Source organism: Bradysia coprophila, chromosome IV, assembly GCF_014529535.1.
Source record: "Bradysia coprophila strain Holo2 chromosome IV, BU_Bcop_v1, whole genome shotgun sequence".
NCBI classification, from domain to species: domain Eukaryota; kingdom Metazoa; phylum Arthropoda; class Insecta; order Diptera; family Sciaridae; genus Bradysia; species Bradysia coprophila.
The window spans coordinates 12,299,596-12,323,304 of record NC_050738.1 but is presented as its reverse complement, the minus strand read 5'-3'; the positions used below and the strand labels follow the sequence as shown (position 1 = coordinate 12,323,304).

The 23,709-nt window shown below is 34.1% G+C and overlaps 3 protein-coding genes across 6 annotated transcripts; 2 read left to right on the top strand and 1 right to left on the bottom strand.

The window, feature by feature from the left end:
• The first annotated feature begins 112 nt into the window (after positions 1 to 112).
• On the top strand, positions 113 to 8,317 carry LOC119066300 (protein bicaudal C). Of its 4 annotated transcripts, none has more exons than XM_037168678.1 (14): positions 113 to 629; positions 3,756 to 3,942; positions 4,013 to 4,041; positions 4,108 to 4,177; positions 4,243 to 4,322; positions 4,387 to 4,531; positions 4,592 to 4,689; positions 4,753 to 4,863; positions 4,923 to 5,051; positions 5,577 to 5,687; positions 5,885 to 5,992; positions 6,077 to 6,236; positions 6,295 to 6,800; positions 7,213 to 8,317. In XM_037168678.1, the coding sequence occupies exons 1-14, from the start codon at positions 612 to 614 to the stop codon at positions 7,741 to 7,743; spliced, it is 2,283 nt and encodes a 760-aa protein (XP_037024573.1). In that variant the 5' UTR covers positions 113 to 611; the 3' UTR covers positions 7,744 to 8,317. The 4 variants fall into 4 exon arrangements, with proteins under 4 accessions (XP_037024573.1, XP_037024571.1, XP_037024574.1 ...); XM_037168679.1 differs by having other exon boundaries at positions 389 to 629; positions 4,387 to 4,522; XM_037168676.1 differs by having other exon boundaries at positions 4,387 to 4,689.
• A 3,694-nt stretch (positions 8,318 to 12,011) lies between these two features.
• Positions 12,012 to 13,091, bottom strand: LOC119066044. The gene has a single exon (XM_037168267.1). It carries the CDS (start codon positions 13,089 to 13,091, stop codon positions 12,012 to 12,014), a length of 1,080 nt encoding a protein of 359 aa, XP_037024162.1.
• A 7,014-nt stretch (positions 13,092 to 20,105) lies between these two features.
• LOC119066301 (odorant receptor 94b-like) lies at positions 20,106 to 21,518 on the top strand. The gene is made up of 4 exons (XM_037168680.1): positions 20,106 to 20,905; positions 20,959 to 21,058; positions 21,113 to 21,376; positions 21,436 to 21,518. The coding sequence occupies exons 1-4, from the start codon at positions 20,163 to 20,165 to the stop codon at positions 21,487 to 21,489; spliced, it is 1,161 nt and encodes a 386-aa protein (XP_037024575.1). The 5' UTR covers positions 20,106 to 20,162; the 3' UTR covers positions 21,490 to 21,518.
• Positions 21,519 to 23,709: the final 2,191 nt, after the last annotated feature.

The following is a 23,709-nucleotide window of genomic DNA, read 5'->3' as shown; positions in this document are numbered from 1 at the left end:
CATAGCTTTGAATGTGTGCATGTGTTTCTCAATTGGCCGAACGGCATATGCTTTTTTTTCAGTTCTTAGTCAATTCTCTCCGTGACAAATAAATTTATTTAAATCGAACAGAAGAAAAAAACTCAGACATTGAACGTTTCGGCTTTTACGAAAAATGCAATTATTACTTAGAATTTTGTGACATTTTCGCGCTAAATTTATCAATTTACAAATACAAGTATTATTATTCGAGGTCTGCAATTATTTCCATTTGAATTAGTGGATGGACCGGCATTATTGAAAATAAAAAAAAATTGTATTATCGTTGTATGTAGTGCATTTTGATTGTTAGTTGTTGAACCAATTGAACAGACGGTATATGACGAACTGAGAAATTCCATTCGGTCTATTTGATCCTGGATTTGGCTAAGCGAACACGTTTCTTTTTAAATTTATTGTGGCCGTCCTCCGGAAAATATTTATATTTTTACTTAGGAATCATTTATTATATTCAATTTCGCTTAAAGTAATTTCTTTTAATAATCACGAAAGTCGTGGTATCATTAGTGTGTAGTGAAAGTGGCATTTTTTTTTTACAAAATTCGCAGTTCCAATAAAATTGATCACACAAAATGGCAGCTTCACGTTTGGTGAGTATTATTTGTGAGCAGATTTTGGTTGAAAAAGTTAATTGCAAGTGCAAGAGAAACCGATTTTCAGGAGCCTATTAAAGCGGAACTGTATTCATCAAGTCTCATAAATTCTATCAATAAAATCAGGAATTCCATTAAGGAACGGTTCAAACGTTTCTGATTTTATTGATGATTTTTTTTTAGTTCATTCTGTGTTCGAACGATTCACAATTTTTGAATTAAGAACTGTTCGTAGGCATTCTAAAATGGAATCTGCTTTTTTACATCCACTAACTATTACATTGGTACGTCCAGGTCATAAGACCCCATCTGTATGAAGGTACCAAATATAGTAGCGAGCATTTCTTTAACTCGTAAACCAAATTGCTCTTTGAAGGGCTCAATGGTAATAAAATATTGTCGCAAAATCGTCTGTTCTTTGTTCCATTTTTTGTTCATTCATTGGATACCGCCGCGTGCTTAGAAAGTGATTTAAAGGTCACACAGAAGTTAAAGAGACCGTAAATATCCGAATGATTTCTTAATAAAAATTGGTACGATAGAGCTTAATGACAAATAATCCATTATTAAATATGAATAGAAGCGAAACCGCTAAAATGATGATTTATATGGTGTGTAGATTGTTTATTTTCAAGCGCGCGTTTTGCCGCCTTTAGAGAAAGCTACATCTCTCTCTATACATGCATACAATACTGGTACATCACAATGCACAAAACAAAAGAACAAGTTGTTGGGTCACTGTCCATGACATTGTTAGTTCGCGCGCCAGATTCGGTTTCAGTCTAACTTCCATTCGACGCCTTTTCAAAAATTCTAAGTTAACACTTGCGACCAAATTTCAATCAAATTAATTTTTTAATGTACACCAACGCACTTCAAGCATAAGGGACACTCTAAATAGAGTAATCGAACTAGACAGTGTGTCAAACAAATTTTGACACTTTAGTAATATTTTCAAGAAATTTTCGTACAAAGCTACGGCAGAGTAAAATAAACCAGGCAGGAGCGGTTCATTTTTGAAATGTCAAATAAGTTCCCTTCAAGCGCGCTTGCCTGGTTTACTTTACTCTGCCGTGACAAAGCCATACTTCATTTGTCAGCTGTCATTGCGATCAGTCGTGCTTGCTTGCAGTGCTTTGTGTAAAGCCTACAAATTGATGAATTCCGTTGTTTTTCATTGTATTGCTGGTACATCGGTAGGAAAATGCTAGGTGTTGCTGAGGAATGTTTGTGCAAATTGCAAATAGTGACAAATTATTTCATGTTGCCGGTGACATTCCTCAGCAACAGAACATCTAGCCTGACTTAAAGATGATATCGGAAATTATACTCTTTTGCAGACGGCAGAGTGTCTCAGGTATAGTTAATGACACATCGGGCTACATTTGTCTTAAGTATTTTCAAAGAATTGAATGTAAACCTATTACTCGCAGTACCGCACACAGAAATGATTCATTAGCCGATGCTAATGCACTGATTCTAGTATCAACGTCGAAAATATTTGGAAATTAGTGGTTTGCATTTAGTTCGTACAAGACAGGAGTCATGTTTCCTTCGTGTGAGTTAAAACACACAATACATTCAAGTATACATGGATGCATCCAAATTTGGAGGCTTCTTGACATCCGACAATCGAGAGTTGATGCTAGCAGCAGTGCTAATTAGACATTTTGTTATGTTGACTAATGGTATTATAGCTCTTGATCTTGCTTTTGGTGCGGACTAGTAACATTTAACTCGTCAAACTTAAAATGTCAAATCACTTAACCTACTACTCGCATCCACTATCGACTGTCCTCAGTTTATTTTCTTTGTATTTATATAAATATGACATTTTGCAGATAGGATTAAGTTACTTTTTAGCTAAGATGAACGGCTTCCCTTTCAGTTGTCCGAACGGCGAATCGAATATCGAATTTATTTCAACCATTTCAACACACTAATCTTGTTGTCCTACGTTTCTCAAAATTGAGCAATTGCATTTGGCCTCCCGATCGTTATGCTCAGAAATACTAATAATACAATAATGCAATACAGCTACCAACATATTCGGATAATAGTTTTTTGATATATAAAGATGTGAGCTTATCTATCACTCGAATATATGTTATGTTCGAGTAATTGGAAATTAATTAGTTGGGCAAAAGAACTCATAATATGATGAGTATAATGTGCCATTGCTGCCGCAAGTATCTAACATAATGTTGGTTTTTAGTAGGCGTTTGTTTCTGAATCGTGATTTTTTGTGCATTCAATAAAGATTGATAAAAACAGTTTGACGATTGACGATTAAGAGTTTTATAATAAATTATTGACTATTAATGGTTGTGAAACAACTATGAGTGACCTGACCAATTCCTGCATACGAAAATGTAAGTTTGCTAAGGAAGGATTCCTTTACGTCTACTTTGCATCATATTTCAACTGTATTTTACCATTGCCATCTCAAAGCTAGATCAGCTCTCCCTTATTTTCGGAGTAGATTTCCGTTTGGTTAAATCAACAGGATACGTTTGGATACATTTGTCCCAATAAATGTAGATCCCTAAAGTCTTTTTCACTCGGTGGACTTACTAAAAGTAAGATTAAAAATCTTTGAGAGTACGTTCCTGCATCAAGAGAGATGGGTACACAATCCCAAAAAGATTAAAAAACTGTCTGAATGAATGATCCTTTCGTCTTCGTTTCCACAAGCACATATCATGTTTATTAGTGAGATTGAACCATTGAGCGTTTAAAGATTTTTTCACTTACGGATTAAATGTAAATCAATCACACGTTGTGTCTGTTTCGATTTCAATCACATGAAAAGGCCAGCTCTCTCTCTTAAGAGTCCCGTGCTGACAGCTGACTAAACCTGGACTCCGGCTAAATTAGGTTTTAAAACTACCGAGAGTGCTGATCTGAGCAGAGCTCGACGAAATTTAATGTAAAAAGAAATGAACATTCGATCTTGTCCAATCTAAATTACATCTTAGAGCACTCAGATCCAGAACAAATCAGAAACAGTACTTCGTGTTCTGATTCGATGGACCGGCATCGGTTCCGTTTTGCATTTCCCGTCTACCCGAATTATCGTTGATTGTACATTCTCTCGTTTCAATTACTTTTATTTAATTTCAGGTTCCTGATATGGATATGCGTTTCAATTCAATTCGTAGAGTCAGTGAAAGCCTAAGTGAGGCATCGTCAAACGCTACTGAATTAAGTGAACATGATATAAGGGCCCGATTAGGTATAGCTGATTCATCTAATATATATGTTGAAAAGCTCAAGGTTGATCGAAAGAAATTGGAAGAAATGATTCAAAGTAAGTTGTTACTGACACAGTTAAATCGAAAATTCTTTGTTTCTTCAACTAAATTTTGCGTTTATCAAAGGTGAAAAGGCGATTCCGTTTTTCGAATCGGTATGTGTGCATGACAATGTTGTTCTCTTTTTTCAAATATTCTAAATTAATTAAAATTTTGAACAGCTGATGAGCGATACGACGACCCATATATATTGGCCAAGTCATTTGAAAATTGATGCTAAATCCAAGAAAGGTATATGAGACAGTCCATTAGAAGACTTAACGCGAAAACTAAATAAATTATTCTTCGTTTGATAGACGTACATGTTAAGATTCTGGGTAAACAAGAAGATACTGCAATTGCTAAGGAACGAGTACTTGAAAAATTAGACGTCCGGGTAAGATTTGAAATATTCAAAGTGCCAATGCTTAATGATTGCAACTGACATTGCCGCAAAACAGGGCTCACGAGTTACTATGAAAATGGATATTTCGTATAACGACCATTCAAGTATAATTGGAACTGGCGGTAATAATATAAAAAAAATTATGGACGAAACAAGCACCCACATACACTTTCCCGATTCGAATAAAGAAAGTAAAGAAAGTAAAGATTTAGCTAGACGAACAAATATGCCTTATAACCAAAATCCGTATTCGTATATAGAGGGTAATAATATCAATAAGTCATTCCCACCAAAGAGTAACCAAGTATCATTGAATGGTACTCTGGAGGGTGTCGAAAGAGCTCGAGCTGCTGTTCGTGTAAGTTAATTTTCTTTCTGTTCAAACTAAACGCTTCATCTAACGACATTCCAAAACAAACAGCTAACGTCCCCGTTGTCTATTTCTTTTGAAACGCCGGTGTCTGAAAATCAGAGACCAACACATGCAACTGAAACTTATATTGAGAGAGTCAAAGAGAAATTTGACGTTAAGGTAAATTTAGCATTTACTTCGCTGGAGTTGACAAAATTTTTATGGAAAACAATTTTTAGGTGGTGTCGAAGCAGACAAGGCAAAGATTACATAGTACAACGGTTATGGTGAAAGGGACGGAAAAGGATGCGTGGTATACTAAACAAGCGACTAAACTACTTATCAATTGTATGTGCGAAACTTTTGCGGTAAGTAAATTCATGGCTTTTAGCTGAGTGTAACATTAGGTTGCACAAAATTTTCACCTGACTATAAAGGTCAAGTGCACACAGATCTTAAACCTGCCAATTTGCTGGCTCAACTGTTTCCCAGTCATTCAATAGTAGATTACGTCCTTGTTTGCACATTTTTATTTTGCCAAGTGTGCATTTGCAGCTCGAACTGAAGGCGAGATATGCAACCCCACAAGACAAAATACAAAGTATCAATCCCCCCGGTAAACCCTCATGTCAATGAAGTAATGACTCATTTTCGGGGGGCTTAGGGAGTAAAATAGCTTACGTAATTGTTTGGAACTTTTTATTTACTCGCCTGCGGCTCGAGATCGAGATTGGCAAAATAAAAAGTTCCAAACAAAGAAGTAATCTACTTTGACATTGTATTTGACTGTACAAATTTTGACTACATTTTTGATCTTTGCAACTACTAACCTAAATTGTCGCTGTTCATCTGATAACAATTTTTCCATAACAATTTTGTTGTAACATTTCCAGAACCAAACCAAAGTCTGCTTACAAATGGAAATTTCTATTCAACACCACGACAGTATTAAAGGACCCAATGGGAGTAATCTGCGACAAATTATGGAGGAAACTAGTACCACGGTATGATAGCGCTGCTGTGTGTGGATGTGTACTTTTTTCGCATATTCAATTCTTTTGTAATTGTTATCTGAGAGAAACATGTAAACGGCTTTCCATTCAAAGCATGGAGCACTATTGAGATTTTGTCAACGCGAAAAAAAATTGCATTCAAGCGAAAACATATTCCCGAACGAAATTCACTCTTCTTCATATTACAGATAATATTTCCTGATTGTCGCGACGGTAATACGCCCCAATCGAAAAAATCTCATGTGACAATAAAGGGTTGCATTGATGGGGTATATTTAGCCAGACAACAGCTTATTGTAAGTGTATGAATGATATTGGAACTGATGCAATAGAGTTAATGAACGCGATTTTCATTTTGCATTCATTTTCCGATTATGCAGGGTAACTTGCTGGTTACGTTGAGTTTCGACTATTCAGACTCGCTCAACAAGGAAGCGATTGAGGCTCTCAATGTCAAGTACGGCGTCTTGATCTCTTGTCGTGATAAAAGTAAGAATACCAGCAAAAGCATTGTGATCAGGGGAAAAGAGAAGTTCATTGGTTAGTTTGATCAAGATATTGGCTGAAGTGTTCCAATTTAACGAATTATCGCTTTCAGACAAAATCTACGAAGCAAGACATGAGTTGTTGAAGTTAACGACCCCACTGATTAAGGCCTCAATTCCACCAACTTACTTCTCCAAACTGGACATCAGTGATGAGTTTGCGTTCCGTCAAACGCTCGCACTAATGCCGAATCGCTCCGAAAGCCCACTGATCCAACATCACATGGGACAACCACCGAATTTCGTACCACAATTCGATGCCTTATCACCAACCATATCCAGGATGTCTAATTTGTCCATCGGTCGTCAACGGGTGCCACATAACAATTACAATGGCAATTTTCTGTCGCCTCATCCGAACATGTCGCCACGGAATCCATCGCCGTTAACGAGTGGATATGGCAGTGGTCACAATAGTTTCAATAGCAGCGGTAATAGCTTGGACGCTCAGATGAGTCTATTTCAACAGCCGCAGAGTAATCCATTTATCGATTCTCGTTTGCCGGAGGCTGTTGCCTCGTATGACGATGAAAAAACACCGACGTTGTTGGATGTCAAGGTAAGGAGTGGCTTCATTGAAAAGAGCGTCCACTGGAACCGCATGAATTTCCACTTTGAATGTAACTGTGGGCGGAGGGCTTCTTTAAAAGTTATACCATTTAGTCCGGGAAGAATGTCATTGAAAACTTGCTATCCAGTAGCTTCGATATAAAGTTGAAACTGCACATTGACGACGCTTTAGGTCCTCTTGTAACTAGCAACAATTTGCTTGAAGCACCAAGCCAATAACAGACTTTCAACTAGTTGATCCAAAAGCTTAGTTTTTTATTTGATTGCCATTAGAACACCAAATTAGCCAAAGTTCTTCCCTAATTTTTGTCGTTGCTATTGTTCGCGTTCACTGATGATTTAGATTAGCCAATCGACAAAGTTTCATTAAAACATTTTCTTGTCGTTCTTCATGTTTCCAGAACTCATTCAATTTCGAGCAACGAAGTAAGGCCTACTTCGCCATGAAGCGATCCCTCGACGGCGAAGAGATCCGAACACCGACGTCACAATGGTCTGGCCTGGGCCTGAGCAAAACGTCACCATTTTCGCTCGAAACCGTACGCAAATCGAATGACTGGGATCATAACGAGGCGCCAGCTGCATCCGTTTCGTCTCCGTTCGGTCTGGGCAAGACCACCGGCATCGTTGACGCATCATCAACGAATCTACTGTCCGCCGGACCACCCAAAGATATGAACACGATGCTAATCAGTCTGGGCTTGGAGCATTACATCGATACGTTCCACATTCATGAAATTGATCTCGATATATTTGCGACATTGACACCGGAAAATCTAACCACGCTGGGTATCCAGGCATTCGGTGCACGAAAGAAATTACTGATGGCTATCAATCAATTGAATGCATCCAAATTGAATGTGAATCGTTCGACAAGATTTTCCGGATCGGCTGCGCCAGGCGCTGAACGTCGCATATCGGGAGATTGGTAAACATGTTAAGCCGAATAAAGTCAACCAAATTATCTCAAAGAGAAAAACGTATGTGATAAGGAAATTGATGGGATTGAAAAAATTTTGTAAATTATTTTTTTTTTGATAAAAAACAATCCCGCATCAATTGAGATAACCCTGATATACACACACACACACACACACTAACGCAGTGGATGCAAGATAATGTTTCTTCCGTCAATATCCACAAGAGACCACACACATTTATAACGTCGGCAAATTATAATTTTTTTTTCTTATTTGTAATTATTTGTAGTTATTAAGAATGGTGTTTTGTTACCCGTTACAATCAAATTACGAGAATCATTTTTTTTAGTTTTGATTAATTACTCGTTAATTAAGCATCATTGAACAATCAATTTTTTGTTGTTGTTGGAACCGAGCAATTTATACGTTTATTGTTAATCCACACACATTTTTTTGGTAACACAAAATCAGTTCATTCAACATCAACATCAAAACATTCCACAATGACCACAAAAGCGAGAGACGGTTCAAAAATTAGTTTTGGTTCAATTGATGTTTCAGAAAATATTTTTTTCTGTCTAAAGCATAAAAAAATCATTTAAGAGCTTCCGAGCGTACGCTGAAATTGTAGCCTACATTTCTGCGTTTCGAAATTTTTGATCGCTGATATCTTTTTACGAGAGCCCTTTTTGAAAAATGTACGACCACATTTTCGAGTAAAAATATGTCAGTTTTGAATAAAAAATAAAATTGTCTGTGAAAGTTCCATGTGCTTTAAGAAAAGTGTACCTTTGATGCAAATTTGGGGCATTGGTACAGTTTTCTCAAAGCACATGAAACTTTCACAGACAATTTTATTTTTTATTCAAAACTGACATATTTTTACTCGAAAATGTGGTCGTACATTTTTCAAAAAGGGCTCTCGTAAAAAGATATCAGCGATCAAAAATTTCGAAACGCAGAAATGTATGCTACAATTTCACCGTACACTCGGAACCTCTTAACAAAAAAAAAACAATTATCAGATAGGACACACAGGATAATTATTTTGAAACGGACATTATGTAGGAAATTGTCGTTAAAATTTTTTATTTATTTCTTCGTTAGCTCTAAGCAACTTAACTTCGTTACACGTAAAGATGAACCTTTTTCTTGGAAATTATAATTAATTGAATTAATTGGAATGGGAAAAATGATCGAAAGGTGACGGTGAAGTAATCTATTTTCAAATGCGAATGTTTTGATGGTCTTTTTTTTTCAATAGTTTTGATCTTATTCTCTATTACACAAAATCTACAAAAAAAATTATTAGTTCGAGGAATTGTATCCAGCAGATTAGTTCAATTATTCGAATAATTAATTAATTTAGCAGTAATCGAAAACTCGAACGCAAAATATGATATGATGAAAAAAAAAACTCAACTTTAGCAATACAATATGTTCTTTTGCACGTTTTGCGCACGTCTTGTATAATTTTCTTTTTTTTTTCTTGATCTTTTCTTTTAAATCAACAAACAATTAAATTTTTCTCTATTTTAAACGAACTAACTTCAAACCCCTTTTTTAATTAGGATTTGTTATTTCAATTATCAAAAAATATTGTTTATAAATGTGTCCCCCCATTATCTGTTGAACAGTTTAATTGTTTAAAAAAAAATAATTTTAGCTTTCGAGTTTTCGAATTATCTGTTGTGAATGGAAATTAAATTAAAAAGTAAAATTAATTAATTTAACACACCCAAAAAAATGTAAAAAAAAATCTTTAAAAAATCACAAAAAAAAATAATTAGACTTTAAGTTTGCAAATTTTGTATTATTAATTAAAAAATTATTTTCTTTTCTTTAATTATTCTAAATAATATTGTATGAAAATTAGATTTTCCGATTAAATGAAATGAAATGTAAATTCGATTGTCTTTCATTCGAAATTCGGTCGGCCACATGGATGTTACGGCATGTGACTAAATAGGTTTTTTTCCAAGCAACGGTAAAGCTGAACAAAATGAACCGAACACGAACCGATGTCATCCATAGAACCATAGCCACAACTTATTTTTCTTTGTTATTTTGACAATTGAATTGTTGATAGTGTTGAGGTTGTTGAGGCTCTATGGATGACGGTTTCACATTTGATTTCATTTCACCTTGGAAGAAAGCTTTGATGAAAGCGAAACATTTTTCTATGAACTTTAAATTTCAACATTACCTGCAGCTACACATAGCGATGCGAAGCAGACCTAATCCAAATTTCTCTATTGTGAACTTTGACAGGTACAATAAACGAAATTTTTTAATTAGGTCTCTTTGGCGTCGCTGAGTAAGAGTTTAAGAGCAATGAATGTCGAAATTGTAACCTACAGTTATGCGTACGTACAATTGATGTCAGTGAAATTTAGACATGAATTGGCTTCAGCTGATCCACTCCAACAAACAAAAGTGCTTCTTATCTTGCGAGTGAAATAGTTACACTAACGCGTGAGGTATTGATAAAACGGCATAATTTGAAGCAAATTCAAAGAATATTCTTTTTCAAAAATGTTAAACAAAAACAATGTTTTCGTTTCGGTATCCGAATCTAATTTCCAGATTTTTCGCTATATCCACTAAAATTCGACCAAATTTCCTGGTAATAATATTGGGACTTCCCGGTAAAAGTAAAAATGTTGGGATTTCCCGGTAAAGAATAATTTATTTTCAATCTTACAATCGCTATTACTATACAGTAGGCAAGTTTTTCTGAAAAAAGAATAATTTTTCTTTCTAGTCTTTCTAGTCTAGGGCCACAAAATATTGTATAAGCGAGTAGAATCCAAATCAGTTTTTTCCAAAATTTTCCGATCAATTTTACGCCTGAAAAAATTCGAAGAAGTTTCTCATAAGACCACGTTGGTTAGAGTGAAAAAAAGATATCTCCATCCTTCACTAACTGTATAGTTCAATGACTGGGCTTTTTTTGCAATAATTTTCGCTTCCCGTTGTATACTCACCTGTTATCATCTAATCATTCTCACTCATTCCTGTTTGTTTCCCACTCATTTCGCTATTTTTACGATCTTCTAGCTTTTCAATCTATTCTCGATTCCGATTGCAAGTACCGATTTTCCGTTCTTTTTTTTATAGTTTTCCTATTTCTAGTAATTTTTTTTATTTCAGTCCATTCTACGATTTCAGTCCGTTTCAATATCTCTAACCATTTCTGAATTTTGATTATTGCCCGATTTTTTATCATTTTCCAATTGCTTTCGAAACAGATTTCCTTTTTTCTTTTTTTGCCACTTTACGTGATGTGCTGGAAAGGAAAGATCTATAGCTCTGTTTGTCGTTCCAAAGCATGTTTCTCAGAAGGAAGGTTTCTTTGAAGTTCAATAAATGTGAAAAGGAGTCTTGTTTTGGTTTATGGAAATTCGGTTCTTGCAATTTGCGCCCCTGAGCTTTTCGTCTCAGGTTAAGCAAAATTGGTATGTACGAAGACGAAACTGCTAGTTTTTTTCACATTTCTAGTAACTTCCAAATATTTTGTCCATTTCCCAATTTCTGGTCATTTCCCAATGTCTGCTCATTTCCCAATGTCTGGTCATTTCCCAATGTCTGGTTATTTCCCGTTTTTTGTTCATTTTCCCATTCCTAGTCATTTCCCGAATTTTGGTCATTTCCTGATTTCAGGCCATTTTCCGATTTCTAGTCATTTTCCTGCTTCTTTTCTACTTTTCATTATTTCTTGCCGCTGAACCGGGTCGTTTTCCAAATTTCCGGTTTTTAGGGCAAACAATTTCCAGAATATTAACCAAACTGTATATGAGTTTGATTCAGCTCATTTACGAGTCATACAATCACACTGGATATATACCGTTTTACAACTACAACATGCGTGTGAGTATGAAACCTGCATAAAGAATTTTTATTCATTTTATTAAAAAAAAAATAGGTTGGGTTTTCCTTGACCGTGGAAACAATGAATAAGGGTTTGGGTTTTCCTTGATTTTCCGGTTGACAAATAAAAAACTTTGTTTTTTATGGACGTTTCGCGATTTTATTATCGCATCATCAGCATCTAATGTAAATAGAAAAAACACTAAACTTAGTTTGTAATTCACATTAATCTAACAGGGTCTCGGTACTTACGAATAATACATCTCAATCGAATTAATTAATTTTTCAAAAACACTAACTCGACCGTCTTTGTTTACTATTTTGACATTGCAACTCAATAACATTAAAAACTCAAGTGGAAAAGACAATGCTGGCTAACTAAACTGCACTTTCTACGGAACATGGATTAGTTATTTTCTTAGCAAGCTTTTGTACACCGAATTAATGTTCTCAGTGTCTCGCCTGAAATTCATCGTGTCATTCGTCATAATGTATAGAGACTCTAGAATTTTTCTCTTTGTCTTATTATGTTCAATCGCCAACACCGAAATGTTGTCTGTGTCCGGAACATGTACAACATCATGAAAATGGTGGACTACTGCCGTTGTGCCTTCCAGGTCGTTGTCACGATTAAACTTCTTAATATCGTCGACATGTTGGCCTCCTCTTATTTTGACTTTGTGTCCGGTACTGCCCACATAGGACAGCTCACATTGTGCGTTTATTCCATCACCAAAGCACGGGATGTTGTAGACCACATTATATAAGTCTTCTTCCAATGTCTTTTGTTTGAGTTTAGAGAAGATGGCACGGTTCGTGTAAGTCGGCTTAAAACCCAAACGCAAATTCTCACTATCTTCGCACAAAATTTTGCCAATGTTCTGGGAACAAGAGCTATGGAAATGCAGGCCTCTGTACATAATCTCATTCTGGACATCGGAACTGGAAACATTCGTATCCACCTGTGGTGGACTCACTTGTTGATTTTCTCTAGAATTAATATGCTTCTTGATACGGTTCTCTATTAAGTCCAATGGGTAATCGTTCATCATGAGAATTTTCTTAATGTTTCTGCTGCATTGGTAGTGGAATTTTGTTGAGCTCAGCCCATACATTCTTTTGATCAAGTTATCCACAACGTTCAACTTTTGGTTCATAGGATGATTCGATCTGTAGTTCAGTAACCGGTTCGAACAAGTTGGTTTGGAGAACCACAAAAACGATATTGCGCCAACTGCGTCACGAATAACTGTGGTGTCCAAGAACGCCAACTCATTGTTTTGCTCAACTACATGTGTGAATTGAATGTTGATATTGATGGAATTGAATACCGACAGGATGTAATCAACTGACTGCTTCGGAACCATTAGGAATAAATCGTCCACATATTTTAGGCAAACATCCACCTGCAAGTTTAATATGGTCATCGCCTCGTCTAAAATATGCTCCATTACAATATCCGCCAGCACCGGACTAAGTGGAAGCCCCATGGGAACACCATGTATTTGTTTGTAAATTTCGTCTTTATATATAAATTGGTTGCAGTCTCTCAGAACGAAATTCAAAAGTTGAAAAAATTCCGGCTTTGGGATGTTTTATTCTGGTGAACAAGCTAAATCCAACTTAGACACAAATTTTGTTGACATTAACTGTATTAGCTACGAACAACGCATAATTTTATCCCCACTCTTTTTACAGCGTAAAATTTTGTATGGAGCACTGTCAAGTTTCAGTACCCTATTAAGAGTACCACTTTTCCTTGAAGTGCGTTGCTACGAATAAAAAATTGAACTTTTTTTGGTATTACGGTTTTACAATTTTTTAGTTTTTTTGAAAAACGATATCATAGGAGTTTATAAATTTTGTAACCCGTGCTCCAAGACCATAATTTCACTAACGATGATCAAACAATTACGCAACCTTCTATTACACACCAACAATAAAGTGCACAATGATCTTACAAAATAATGAATTTCCTAGAAATCTAGACAGTGGAACGCGAGATGGAACGTTAGGTATTTATTTAAAGCGGTTCACTTTGCAATATAAAATCGTATTATCGTATTCAAACTTGTAATATCGTAACATTATTTCGAAAAGTTTTCTAACACAGCTCATTTCTGAGCGGTTACTTTTACGAAATAATAATATCGCATTCCGCATATGTGAGCTTTCCTACAGATAATTTTGAGTTTTAATCACATTCGAAAGTTTTCGTATGCTGATAAGTTTTCTCGGACGTTATGGCATGTACGGCATAAATAACAAAATTTTGCTCGATTAGAATATTGTTGCTGGCATGTTCAATATTTTCTTAAAATTATTTTCCACTCATGTACATACCACAACTTTCGATGAACGTTTTGTGTAGCGGTGTTCGTACTTATCACATGTTTAATTTTCATATAAGCAAAAGTTTGAATCAAAAATTTTGGGGCAACTCAAAAAGAATTCCATGAAAATTAATTAACATCTTAAATAAATAAGCTGCTCTCTTTGATGGAAAAATAAACTACAGCCCCAGGCTATGACTTGATAAACAACAAAAACATTTTACGTAAATATTTAATAGCGCAGCATCCACCGTTTTTGACATCATTAAACTTCTTTTGATCGTTTTTGTTTTATGACTTACCTAACGGATGCATTTTATCTTAATTATAAATCAGGAAAATGCACATACCAAGAAAAGGTAGATCCTCGGGTCAGGGATGATTTCGTACCATTGTGATGATGATGCTTCCAATGTTGCCATAGTTTAAAAAAATAATTTTAAAAATGAAAGGAAATTCGATTCGACTGATTACATTGCGAACTTTCAAATGCAATGAGAAGAAATTGGATCGTGCTATAAATACACTCTCATCGCAATCCATTCTATAAAATTCCATCTGCTGGCTTTACATGCCCATGCGTTTCCTTTGGTGAATATAAAGGGAAAATACCGTTTGTAATGTAGCGTAATGGTAAGTTTTATTTCGTAAAAGTTTATCTTTTTTTGATTCTTTTATATCATACTCTTTCCATTTGGGAAGTATTTTGAACTTGTAATAACTTAGTTAAAAATCCATTGAGTAAAAAAATTCCTCTGAGTATGTTTTAACCAGTACAAAGAACGACGAGCGCAAAGAAAACATAGAGAAATGATGCTCATGAAATATTTTATATGAATTTTAACATGACTGCTGCAGCAGTGCTGCAATTTCTTTTTGTTAAGTTAGGATTTTATAGTAATGAAATGAACACGATTTGAAATTCCTGATCGAAAGCACCTAGCAGGGTAATAGCAAAAAATAGAACAGTACTTTAATCTAAGTACTAACATTTCCATACCCTAAAGTTCCCTAAAGTCATTGCAAAATCACCATTAAATCGGCTAATGGTATTATTGAGATCAGAATACTACTCTATTTGCGTGGTAAAACCTCTATTAACCTGCTAGGTGCTTTGACCATTTGACCATTCCTTCACTCATTTCTTTAACAGGTTTTTAGCGATACAGTAATGATGCATTTTGTGTAATCCTATGTTACAAGGTATCTTTATTTGTTTATTAGATGGTCCCTTATTGATATTAACGGCATACGCCCGACTTATGCGGGTACAAGTTTGAAATAACATTATGAATGTAAAAAAAAAACTAGTTCAAATGTTCGCTTTGAAAGTCTGATATATTTGTTTTTAAATCACGGTACACTAAAAATCCTCAGAAGCGACCATTTTGAACTATTTTTCCTTTATTAAATATTTATGTTTTACCCTACTGGTGTTGGCTTATGTCCCATAGCTCGGGATCTTACGAAATAGAGCCTGTAAGTAAGTAACCCTACTGGTGCTTTTGTCCTTCCTTAATAATAGAATTTTCAAATTAATATTCAAATATTAATTCCCTTGACTGAAAGTCAAGGGTCTTACGCCAGAAAATACCCTAAAATGTTTGTTACCACACAATGTATGAAATGTTATCAAAAACGTAATTGTTTGTTACCATTTTTCTTTGTCATCACGATAACTTGAGTAATTCTTAACCGATTTTGATGATTTCTTTTTTAATCGACGAGGAATGGGATTCCTGAGGTTAAGTTCGAAGATGGGCCATCTAGGAATACGGTTCTGGAAATTATTCCAGAAAAACAGGATTTTACTCTGTTGATAATTGATAATACATGATAATACACCGAAAATAATTGATATTGTGATAATTTATGATAATTTAATGTGCTGTGTCGATCAACGTATTTAAACATACTGAAGGTAATGCAAATCCACAAAAACTCACGGAACCCTACTTTCGGGTGAATATAATTTTTACAATGTTGGCCACTAGTTAAATTCACTTTGTTAGGTTGCATCTTCATACTCAACACAGAAAATTGTATGCAGAACGATACATTTCTACTAACATTAAAACGCCAACGTAACGCAAACAACATAACAGATCTTATATTCACCCGAAACATGGGTTCCGTAAAATTTGTGATCCGCTTAGCATTTGCATTACCTTCAGTATGTTTATATACTTTGGTGCCGATATTGTATGAAATGTTATCAAAAACGTAATTGTTTGTCACCATTTTTTTTTGTCACGACGATAACTTGAGTAATAATTTAATGCCAGAAAATAGAAATGCAATGCAATGCATGCAATGAACAATAAGCGAAGCGAGGGTTGTAATTCCCACGAGTCGCGGTATCTTGTTACAACATAAAAAACGTAATTATTTGTATCCATTTTCTCATGAACCGAATCATGAACCGATTTTCTCTATTTTAACGGAAACGTACACACATTTAAACTGAAGTATTTCCGCTAAAGAGTAGTTTTTAAGAATACCGCCGACATTTTAGTATTTTCATTAAAAAAAATTTTGTGAAGAAACATGCTCTATATTGGCAAATTTTAAGTTTTCGTCTTCACAAAAATTTTCATACAAAAAAATTTTTTGTGAAGAAACATGCTCCATTTTGGCAAATTTTAAGTTTTCGTCTTCACAAAAATTTTCATACAAAAAATTTTTTTGTGAAGAAACATGCTCCATTTTGGCAAATTTTAAGTTTTCGTCTTCACAAAAATTTCCATATAAAAATTTTTTGTGAACAAACATGCTCCATTTTGGCAAGTTTTAAGTTTTCGTCTTCACAAAAATTTTCATACAAAAAATTTTTTTGTGAAGAAACATGCTCCATTTTGGCAAATTTTAAGTTTTCGTCTTCACGAAAATTTTCATAAAAAAAATTTTTTTGTGAAGAAACGTGCTCCATTTTGGCAAGTTTTAAGTTTTCGTCTTCACAAAAATTTCCATATAAAAAAATTTTTTGTGAAGAAACATGCTCCATTTTGGCAAATTTTAAGTTTTCGTCTTCACAAAAATTTTCCATTTAAAAATTTTTTTTGTGAACAAACATGCTCCATTTTGGCAAGTTTTAAGTTTTCGTCTTCACAAAAATTTTCATAAAAAAAATTTTTTTGTGAAGAAACATGCTCCATTTTGGCAAATTTTAAGTTTTCGTCTTCACGAAAATTTTCATAAAAAAAATTTTTTTGTGAAGAAACGTGCTCCATTTTGGCAAATTTTAAGTTTTCGTCTTCACAAAAATTTCCATATAAAAAAATTTTTTGTGAAGAAACATGCTCCATTTTGGCAAATTTTAAGTTTTCGTCTTCACAAAAATTTTCCATACAAAAAATTTTTTTGTGAAGAAACATGCTCCATTTTGGCAAATTTTAAGTTTTCGTCTTCACGAAAATTTTCATTAAAAAAATTTTTTTGTGAAGAAACGTGCTCCATTTTGGCAAATTTTAAGTTTTCGTCTTCACAAAAATTTTCATACAAAAAATTTTTTTGTGAAGAAACATGCTCCATTTTGGCAAATTTTAAGTTTTCGTCTTCACAAAAATTTTCATACAAAAAATTTTTTGTCAAAAAACGTGCTCCATTTTGGCAAATTTTAAGTTTTCGTCTTCACAAAAATTTTCATACAAAATTTTTTTTTGTGAACAAACATGCTCCATTTTGGCAAATTTTAAGTTTTCGTCTTCACAAAAATTTTCATAAATTTTTTTTATACACTACAGTAAGTATAAAAAGTCAATTAAATCTAACATTAGACAACTCCGACGAGTTATTTCACACAAGTCGCTTTATCTTATTGCAATATCAGACAGGGAAGTGCGGGAACTCTCAGTTTCGAACAGATTAAATGATACTACGTTCTTTCAAATAAAATTCTACGAAACTTTTAGTATATTCTTAAATTCAAAAGAATCGCCAAAAATCAAAAATTGCACCAACTGTAAATGAAAAAATTAATACATCCATTTCTGACATTTGTTATGGGAGGACTCATATTATTATGTCAGAATGTGGTTTCTGTTTGATATTTTACTTAAATTTACTTTTAATTTTCATATTTATCAAGTTTTTAAAACTCAATTTATGATTATAGTGATCCTTAATTTAAGGAACTTAAATTTCCGAACGAAAACCTCGAAATGACTGCATTTTCTTAGATGGCGAAGTATCCGGTAATTAATAAGGAAATACTAGAAATTGAAGGAATTGCAAAGAAATGAAGGAATTATTACGACGCGATGACGATAAAGACTCGAGCTGTCTGCGTAATTTCCTCATATATTAAAGGCCGCACAGCAAATTTTTTTTTTCAAGCAACATCCCATGAATTTTAATGCAAATGCAAAGTATGTAGTATGAAATTTCTGTTTGCATTTTATAGCGCCCCATCTTCCCAGCGCCCTGGACCATTGTCCAATTGGTATCTATGAAGAAGCGTCACTGAACAAAACGATATTATCGTCCAACTAAACTTTGAAAAATTGAACTTTTCATGGACGTCAGAGTGGGCTCAATTTGTCGGCCGTGGATAGGCCAACAATTCTACAAATTTTAGCATATTTGTTTCCTCCTTCCTCAAGTTATTGCTAAAACAGCATTTTAACCATCCTCTGAGATCACATGACATGTAGACATATTACACCCGAACTGGATTTTGTTTTAAAAAAATTACAGATACCTGTTCGCTAGAATTGAATCGAATAAGCTACAACTCAATCATATCGGAGCGAGCTTGTTTTCCAAATGTCTGAGTAATTGGCGAATTAACTCTTAATATAAACTTGTCGAATATCCAATTAAATTAGGATCAGTCAAGGGACCCGACCCATCCACAAGATGGGACCTAGTATCAGATATTTAATAAAGTAATATTACTGTACCACTAGCACTAACTAATTGCAGCCGACATACCATTACAAATTCTGTAAATGTTTAGAGGACCTATTTTCGATTAATGAAATTTTGGTTAATTTCGATATTTTTCGTTTGTTGATAATTTGGAGAATTAAAATTATCAAAAATAAGCGCTGGTACATACCTGGTAGCTGGTATACTAATTTTTTTTTCTATTGCTTTGCAAGGTGTTTTGATGTTGAAAATTCGAAATAACAGTTTAAACGACTGTTTTAAAATTGACTTAATTTTATGTGTTTTCCATATGGATTATTTAAAAGAACGATTGTCAAAGTTATTACAATAAATCGATTTGTAATAAGAAGACATGGAAAACAATTAGAGTAACATAAAAAGAACGATGTAATTCAAAGGAAACATTTTCATTAATCATATGCACTGAAAATGGTAATGGAAGAGATTCAAGCTATTACCATCAAAAATTCAAACTTTTACTTCAATCATTTGGCTTAAAATTATCAACTAATGAAATGAAAATACAAATATTTGATTCATCATTACACGTTATGTCGGAAGAATGCATAAAGTAAATAAAAAATGGAAGAAATTTGGTCAGAAAATAAAAAACCCCTCCCGTGTTATTTATGTTCATTTATGGAAAATATAGACAAGGGACAAGGCCATGTAAAGGTAATACTGTTAACCATTAATCAATAGCTAACTGATTAGTTCTACACGTATAGGTTTGTTCCAAGTAACTGTAAACACGAACTTTGACAACCCGAACAACGACAATTTCATCCACAGCAACGTCGCTTACGTGATATTTCATACAAATATAGCAACGTCGCCTACGCGATTTAAACAGAAATATTATTGAGGTAATTTCTAAATTTGACAACACAGCAGATATTCACTGTAACCAGAGAAATGATAACAGATAGCGTTGATGTCGCCTTACCGCAGCGCCATCTGTTATCATTTCTCTGCTTGTAACCAACGAAACTAAATAACTAATAGATGGAGGATGTCAGAACCCCAGAACCGCTAAATATCAATCCCTAGTACGAGAGTTGCTTGACCTTAGTGTATAAATGGACATGGGCTTTCATCAAATATTTATGAAGCATTGAATGGAAATATATTGACAAAATATGATCAGCTTTACAATGACTTGACAGAAGCGCTGTGTAATTTTCACGTATTACGGTACCTGTATAGACGAAAAGTGTTTATATATCGCTAAAATTCTCGTTAATTTTATAACGAACAGTCGACGTTTATGCACTCGGTTGTCATCAATTTAGTTTAGTATTTGTTCTGTTTTCAAACGTTTATAAATTCGGTTCAAAGATGCATTCTGTTAAAATGAGCAAAGTGATCTCGCTGCTAATTTCAATATTTTTTCTCAGTGGGGTTTGGCAGCGTGGAACGAAGAATACAGTGAGGGACATACCAATTAAATCATTTTCCTGTTCGTATCACGTACTTTTCGTTCTATCATTGTTGATGGGAGCAATTAAAAATAGAGAAATGGAAAAGTCAATATTTTTAGCATTAGTGGCAATTGGAAGTGCTATTTTATCGATTAGACTTTGGTTATTGATATGGAAACAAAATCAAATTCTTGATTTATTGAATCGAATTTGCGTGTTTTCGATTCGAAATGATGCAGACTTCAAGCATTTTAACGAAAAACTTAAAGGATTCATGACATTCGTGTTGTTGTTTTTCGTTGCTGTTACCTTTGTCGATGCAACAGCGGGCATTGTATTTCCGTTAATTACACGGGGACAATCATTATATTTAGAAATTGCATTTCCTTTGGATTATAGGAACAGTGATATTGGACGTTTGGCGGCAAATTTCTTTTTATTCACTGAAATCGTTTTGTCGTATATTGCAACAATTTTCTCCATAGTTATTTGGTACTTACTATTGATTTGTTCTCTAAGATACAATATGCTAGGAAGTGACTTGAGGAATATGGGACGATGTAATGAAAAAAGAAAACTTAAGGTGGCGGAACACCATATGCAAAACAATTTCCTTAATGACTTAAGGTCATCAATCGAGGCTCAATTACACCTAAGAGAGTGAGTTAATTTAGTTAAATCGTCATCCAGTGAATTCTATCTTTACTTCTCAGATTAACAGCCGAATTGGGGAACTTTTTCTCAGACATGTTTTTCTTTCAATTTTGCACCAGTGGCCTAAGCATTTGCTTTTCTGTTTATTGTCTTGCATTCGTATGCAATTGGCCGATGCATTTGTGATCATTTGTGAACGTTTATTTTTTATAGGATGTTGGGGCCGGTCAATTGGAACGATCTGTCATATTTGTTCTGCTTTTCTACTTCATTTCTGAACTATTTATGATTACTTACTTCGGGAATGAAATTAAATTAACAAGTAATCACCTCTCGTATTGCTTATATGAGTCAGATTGGTACAACCAATCCCAAACCACCAAAATATATATCATCATTTTTGCTGAATATTTAAAGCAACCTCAAGAGGTACTAATTGGCAAATTGTATCCATTAACGCTGGAGACGTTTACAAGAGTTTGTTTTTATTTGAATGATTTGTATGGATACAATTTCGAACGTAAATTCTGTTTCAGATATTTAATTCAGCCTACAGCATGTTCAACATTTTAAAGAGGTTTCAGCAATAAAATTGTGACGAAGAGAGTTCATACATGGATAAATAGTGAAATGTAACTCAACACTTCATATACTCAATACAAACCGGAGGACATAGCGATTTCGCTTGTTTTATCCTCAGCTAAACTCACTTTTCATTTAAATTTCGTGTACCAAATTTTGAAATGTTGATTTTTGAGCTCAAAGTGAAATACGACATGTTTTCTGATTTGGCAGTTATTGTTTGTAATTGATTTCACAAGAGTGTCGTTAAACAAATGAAAATCGAGATTTTTATTTTCTGAATAACAAATCTAGATTTTCATTTCTTAAACACATTTTGTTTGGAATCATTTACAAGCCACACCGACTCCCACATTAGGGGTGATCGATTTCGCGGGACGCGAAAGAAACCGGTCCACAAAAAATTCTAGTTGCCCATAGAATCCGAAAAACCCATTTTCAGACTTTGGTCCGGAACAACTTCAGGTAGCAATAAATCGATTACTGAAAATTTGCTAGTAGGGGCACATTGGACCATTCTCGACTTTACGAAAAAAAAGCTTTACGATATTTTTGTCCGGTTTTTTTTTCTACTCTATAGAGTCCAAGATATAATAATAAAATAAAAAGAAAATAAAAAAAGTGAAAACCTGACTTTGGCATGTAGCCAAAGTTCGCCGACGTCGATTTTCAGAGAAAATTGGAAACTTCAATAATTCCAAATTACACTAAAAAATCGGTCGATTTTGTATTGTGATGGCTCATTTGAAAGGTAGTTAGATAGATATTGCTAAGAAAAAAAGATTTTGGAATTTTTTGTATTTTGATCGAGCAAATTTTCAGTAATCAATTTATTGCTACCTGAAGTTGTTCCGGACCAAAGTCTGAAAATGGGTTTTTCGGATTCTATGGGCAACTAGAATTTTTTGTAGACTGGTTTCTTTCGCGTCCCGCGAAATCGATCACCCCTATCCCACATCAAAAAGCATGTCGAATTTCCGAAGTTAACTTTTCTCTCATTGTTGTTCAAATTATCCAGAACAAAACAGTGCGGAAATGAAAAAGCTGTGCGGAAATTAAAAAAAAAACAGTTCGGAAAAATCTTACATTTCCACACTCAAATTAGTTAAAAATAGCTATTTTGCTAACTAGTAAGTAAATGGTACATTTTTTCCACATGCAACTCATTTAGCCAATATTGCACTGTATTTACAAATAAATTATTTAATTAGTCAACTTTAAATTTTTGATGTACACAATTGCAGAACGTCTCTATAATTTTCTATAAGATCAAATAGATAGGAAAATTTTGCACCAAATTCAGATTTTAAATCAAAAAATTTGTTTCAAATTTCATCAATTTATGACTTTTTTGGATATCGCATTATATTCCATTCTGTGCGCTTTTTACCTTTTCCCTCTTAGCTTTCGTATCCTTTAGCGACGCAACATAAGTCTATCCATATGTGTAAGAGGTATACTAATTCTCTAAAAAATAATCATTCCGTTGAAGAGTGTATGAACGAGCAATAAACCTAAAGAATAAACGACATTTCAAATACTAGCAAAAAGAGCAGCTCTTTTGACAGACAGTTGTATGGATGAGAAAAGATTACTTCCGCAAAATGATATTTTCATTGTTAAAAAAGATGAAATTCAACCAAAAGGGTAGGATGTACAAATCTCTGGATATTTCATTTGTGTTTTATGTCTTATGCCGAAGCTGTATTAAGAAATAACGGTAATGGTACACTTTTGATAGCTCGATATTTTTACCTCGATTTTTACGATGGTTTTTTCTTCTCTGCTAGGCTGGTTGTGCTATGACTTTTTAAACTTATCAAAACGATTCATATTTATTTGATGTTTAAATCATGCCCCTCAAAATTGTCATTTTTTTTTACTTACGGTTCCCATAACAAGCATGAAAAACTTAATACATCACGCGAAAATGAACGGTCGTTGTGACGTAAATACAACATTTTCCAACATTCCAACATTTTTTATCATTTTATTCTCTTCGCCTCACATGACCAAATCAAAAGTCGCCGCCAAAGCGCTTAACTATAGATTTTGTATTGCACATAGCATAAGATTCATTTGTGTTCGGGTCTTATCCAATTGTTTTGAAACTTCAAACTTGCAAAAGCAGCAAGCAGACGCTTTTAAGAAGTTATATTCCAATTTACACGTTCTCACGTTGAAAATTCCTAAAATTTTTGAAACGACCATATCTTTGGAACCATTCG

Bases quoted from the DNA above. Each gene is read 5' to 3' on its own strand.
- LOC119066301 (XM_037168680.1), top strand. From the start codon at position 20,163: ATGCATTCTGTTAAAATGAGCAAAGTGATCTCGCTGCTAATTTCAATA. The intron at 21,059-21,112 runs GTATGCAATTGG...TATTTTTTATAG, and splicing joins CTGTTTATTGTCTTGCATTC to GATGTTGGGGCCGGTCAATT. The intron at 21,377-21,435 runs GTTTGTTTTTAT...ATTCTGTTTCAG, and splicing joins CGCTGGAGACGTTTACAAGA to ATATTTAATTCAGCCTACAG.
- LOC119066300 (XM_037168676.1), top strand. The intron at 3,943-4,012 runs GTAAGTTGTTAC...CGTTTATCAAAG, and splicing joins ATTGGAAGAAATGATTCAAA to GTGAAAAGGCGATTCCGTTT. The intron at 4,178-4,242 runs GTATATGAGACA...TTCGTTTGATAG, and splicing joins TGATGCTAAATCCAAGAAAG to ACGTACATGTTAAGATTCTG.
- LOC119066044 (XM_037168267.1), bottom strand. From the start codon at position 13,091: ATGGGGCTTCCACTTAGTCCGGTGCTGGCGGATATTGTAATGGAGCAT.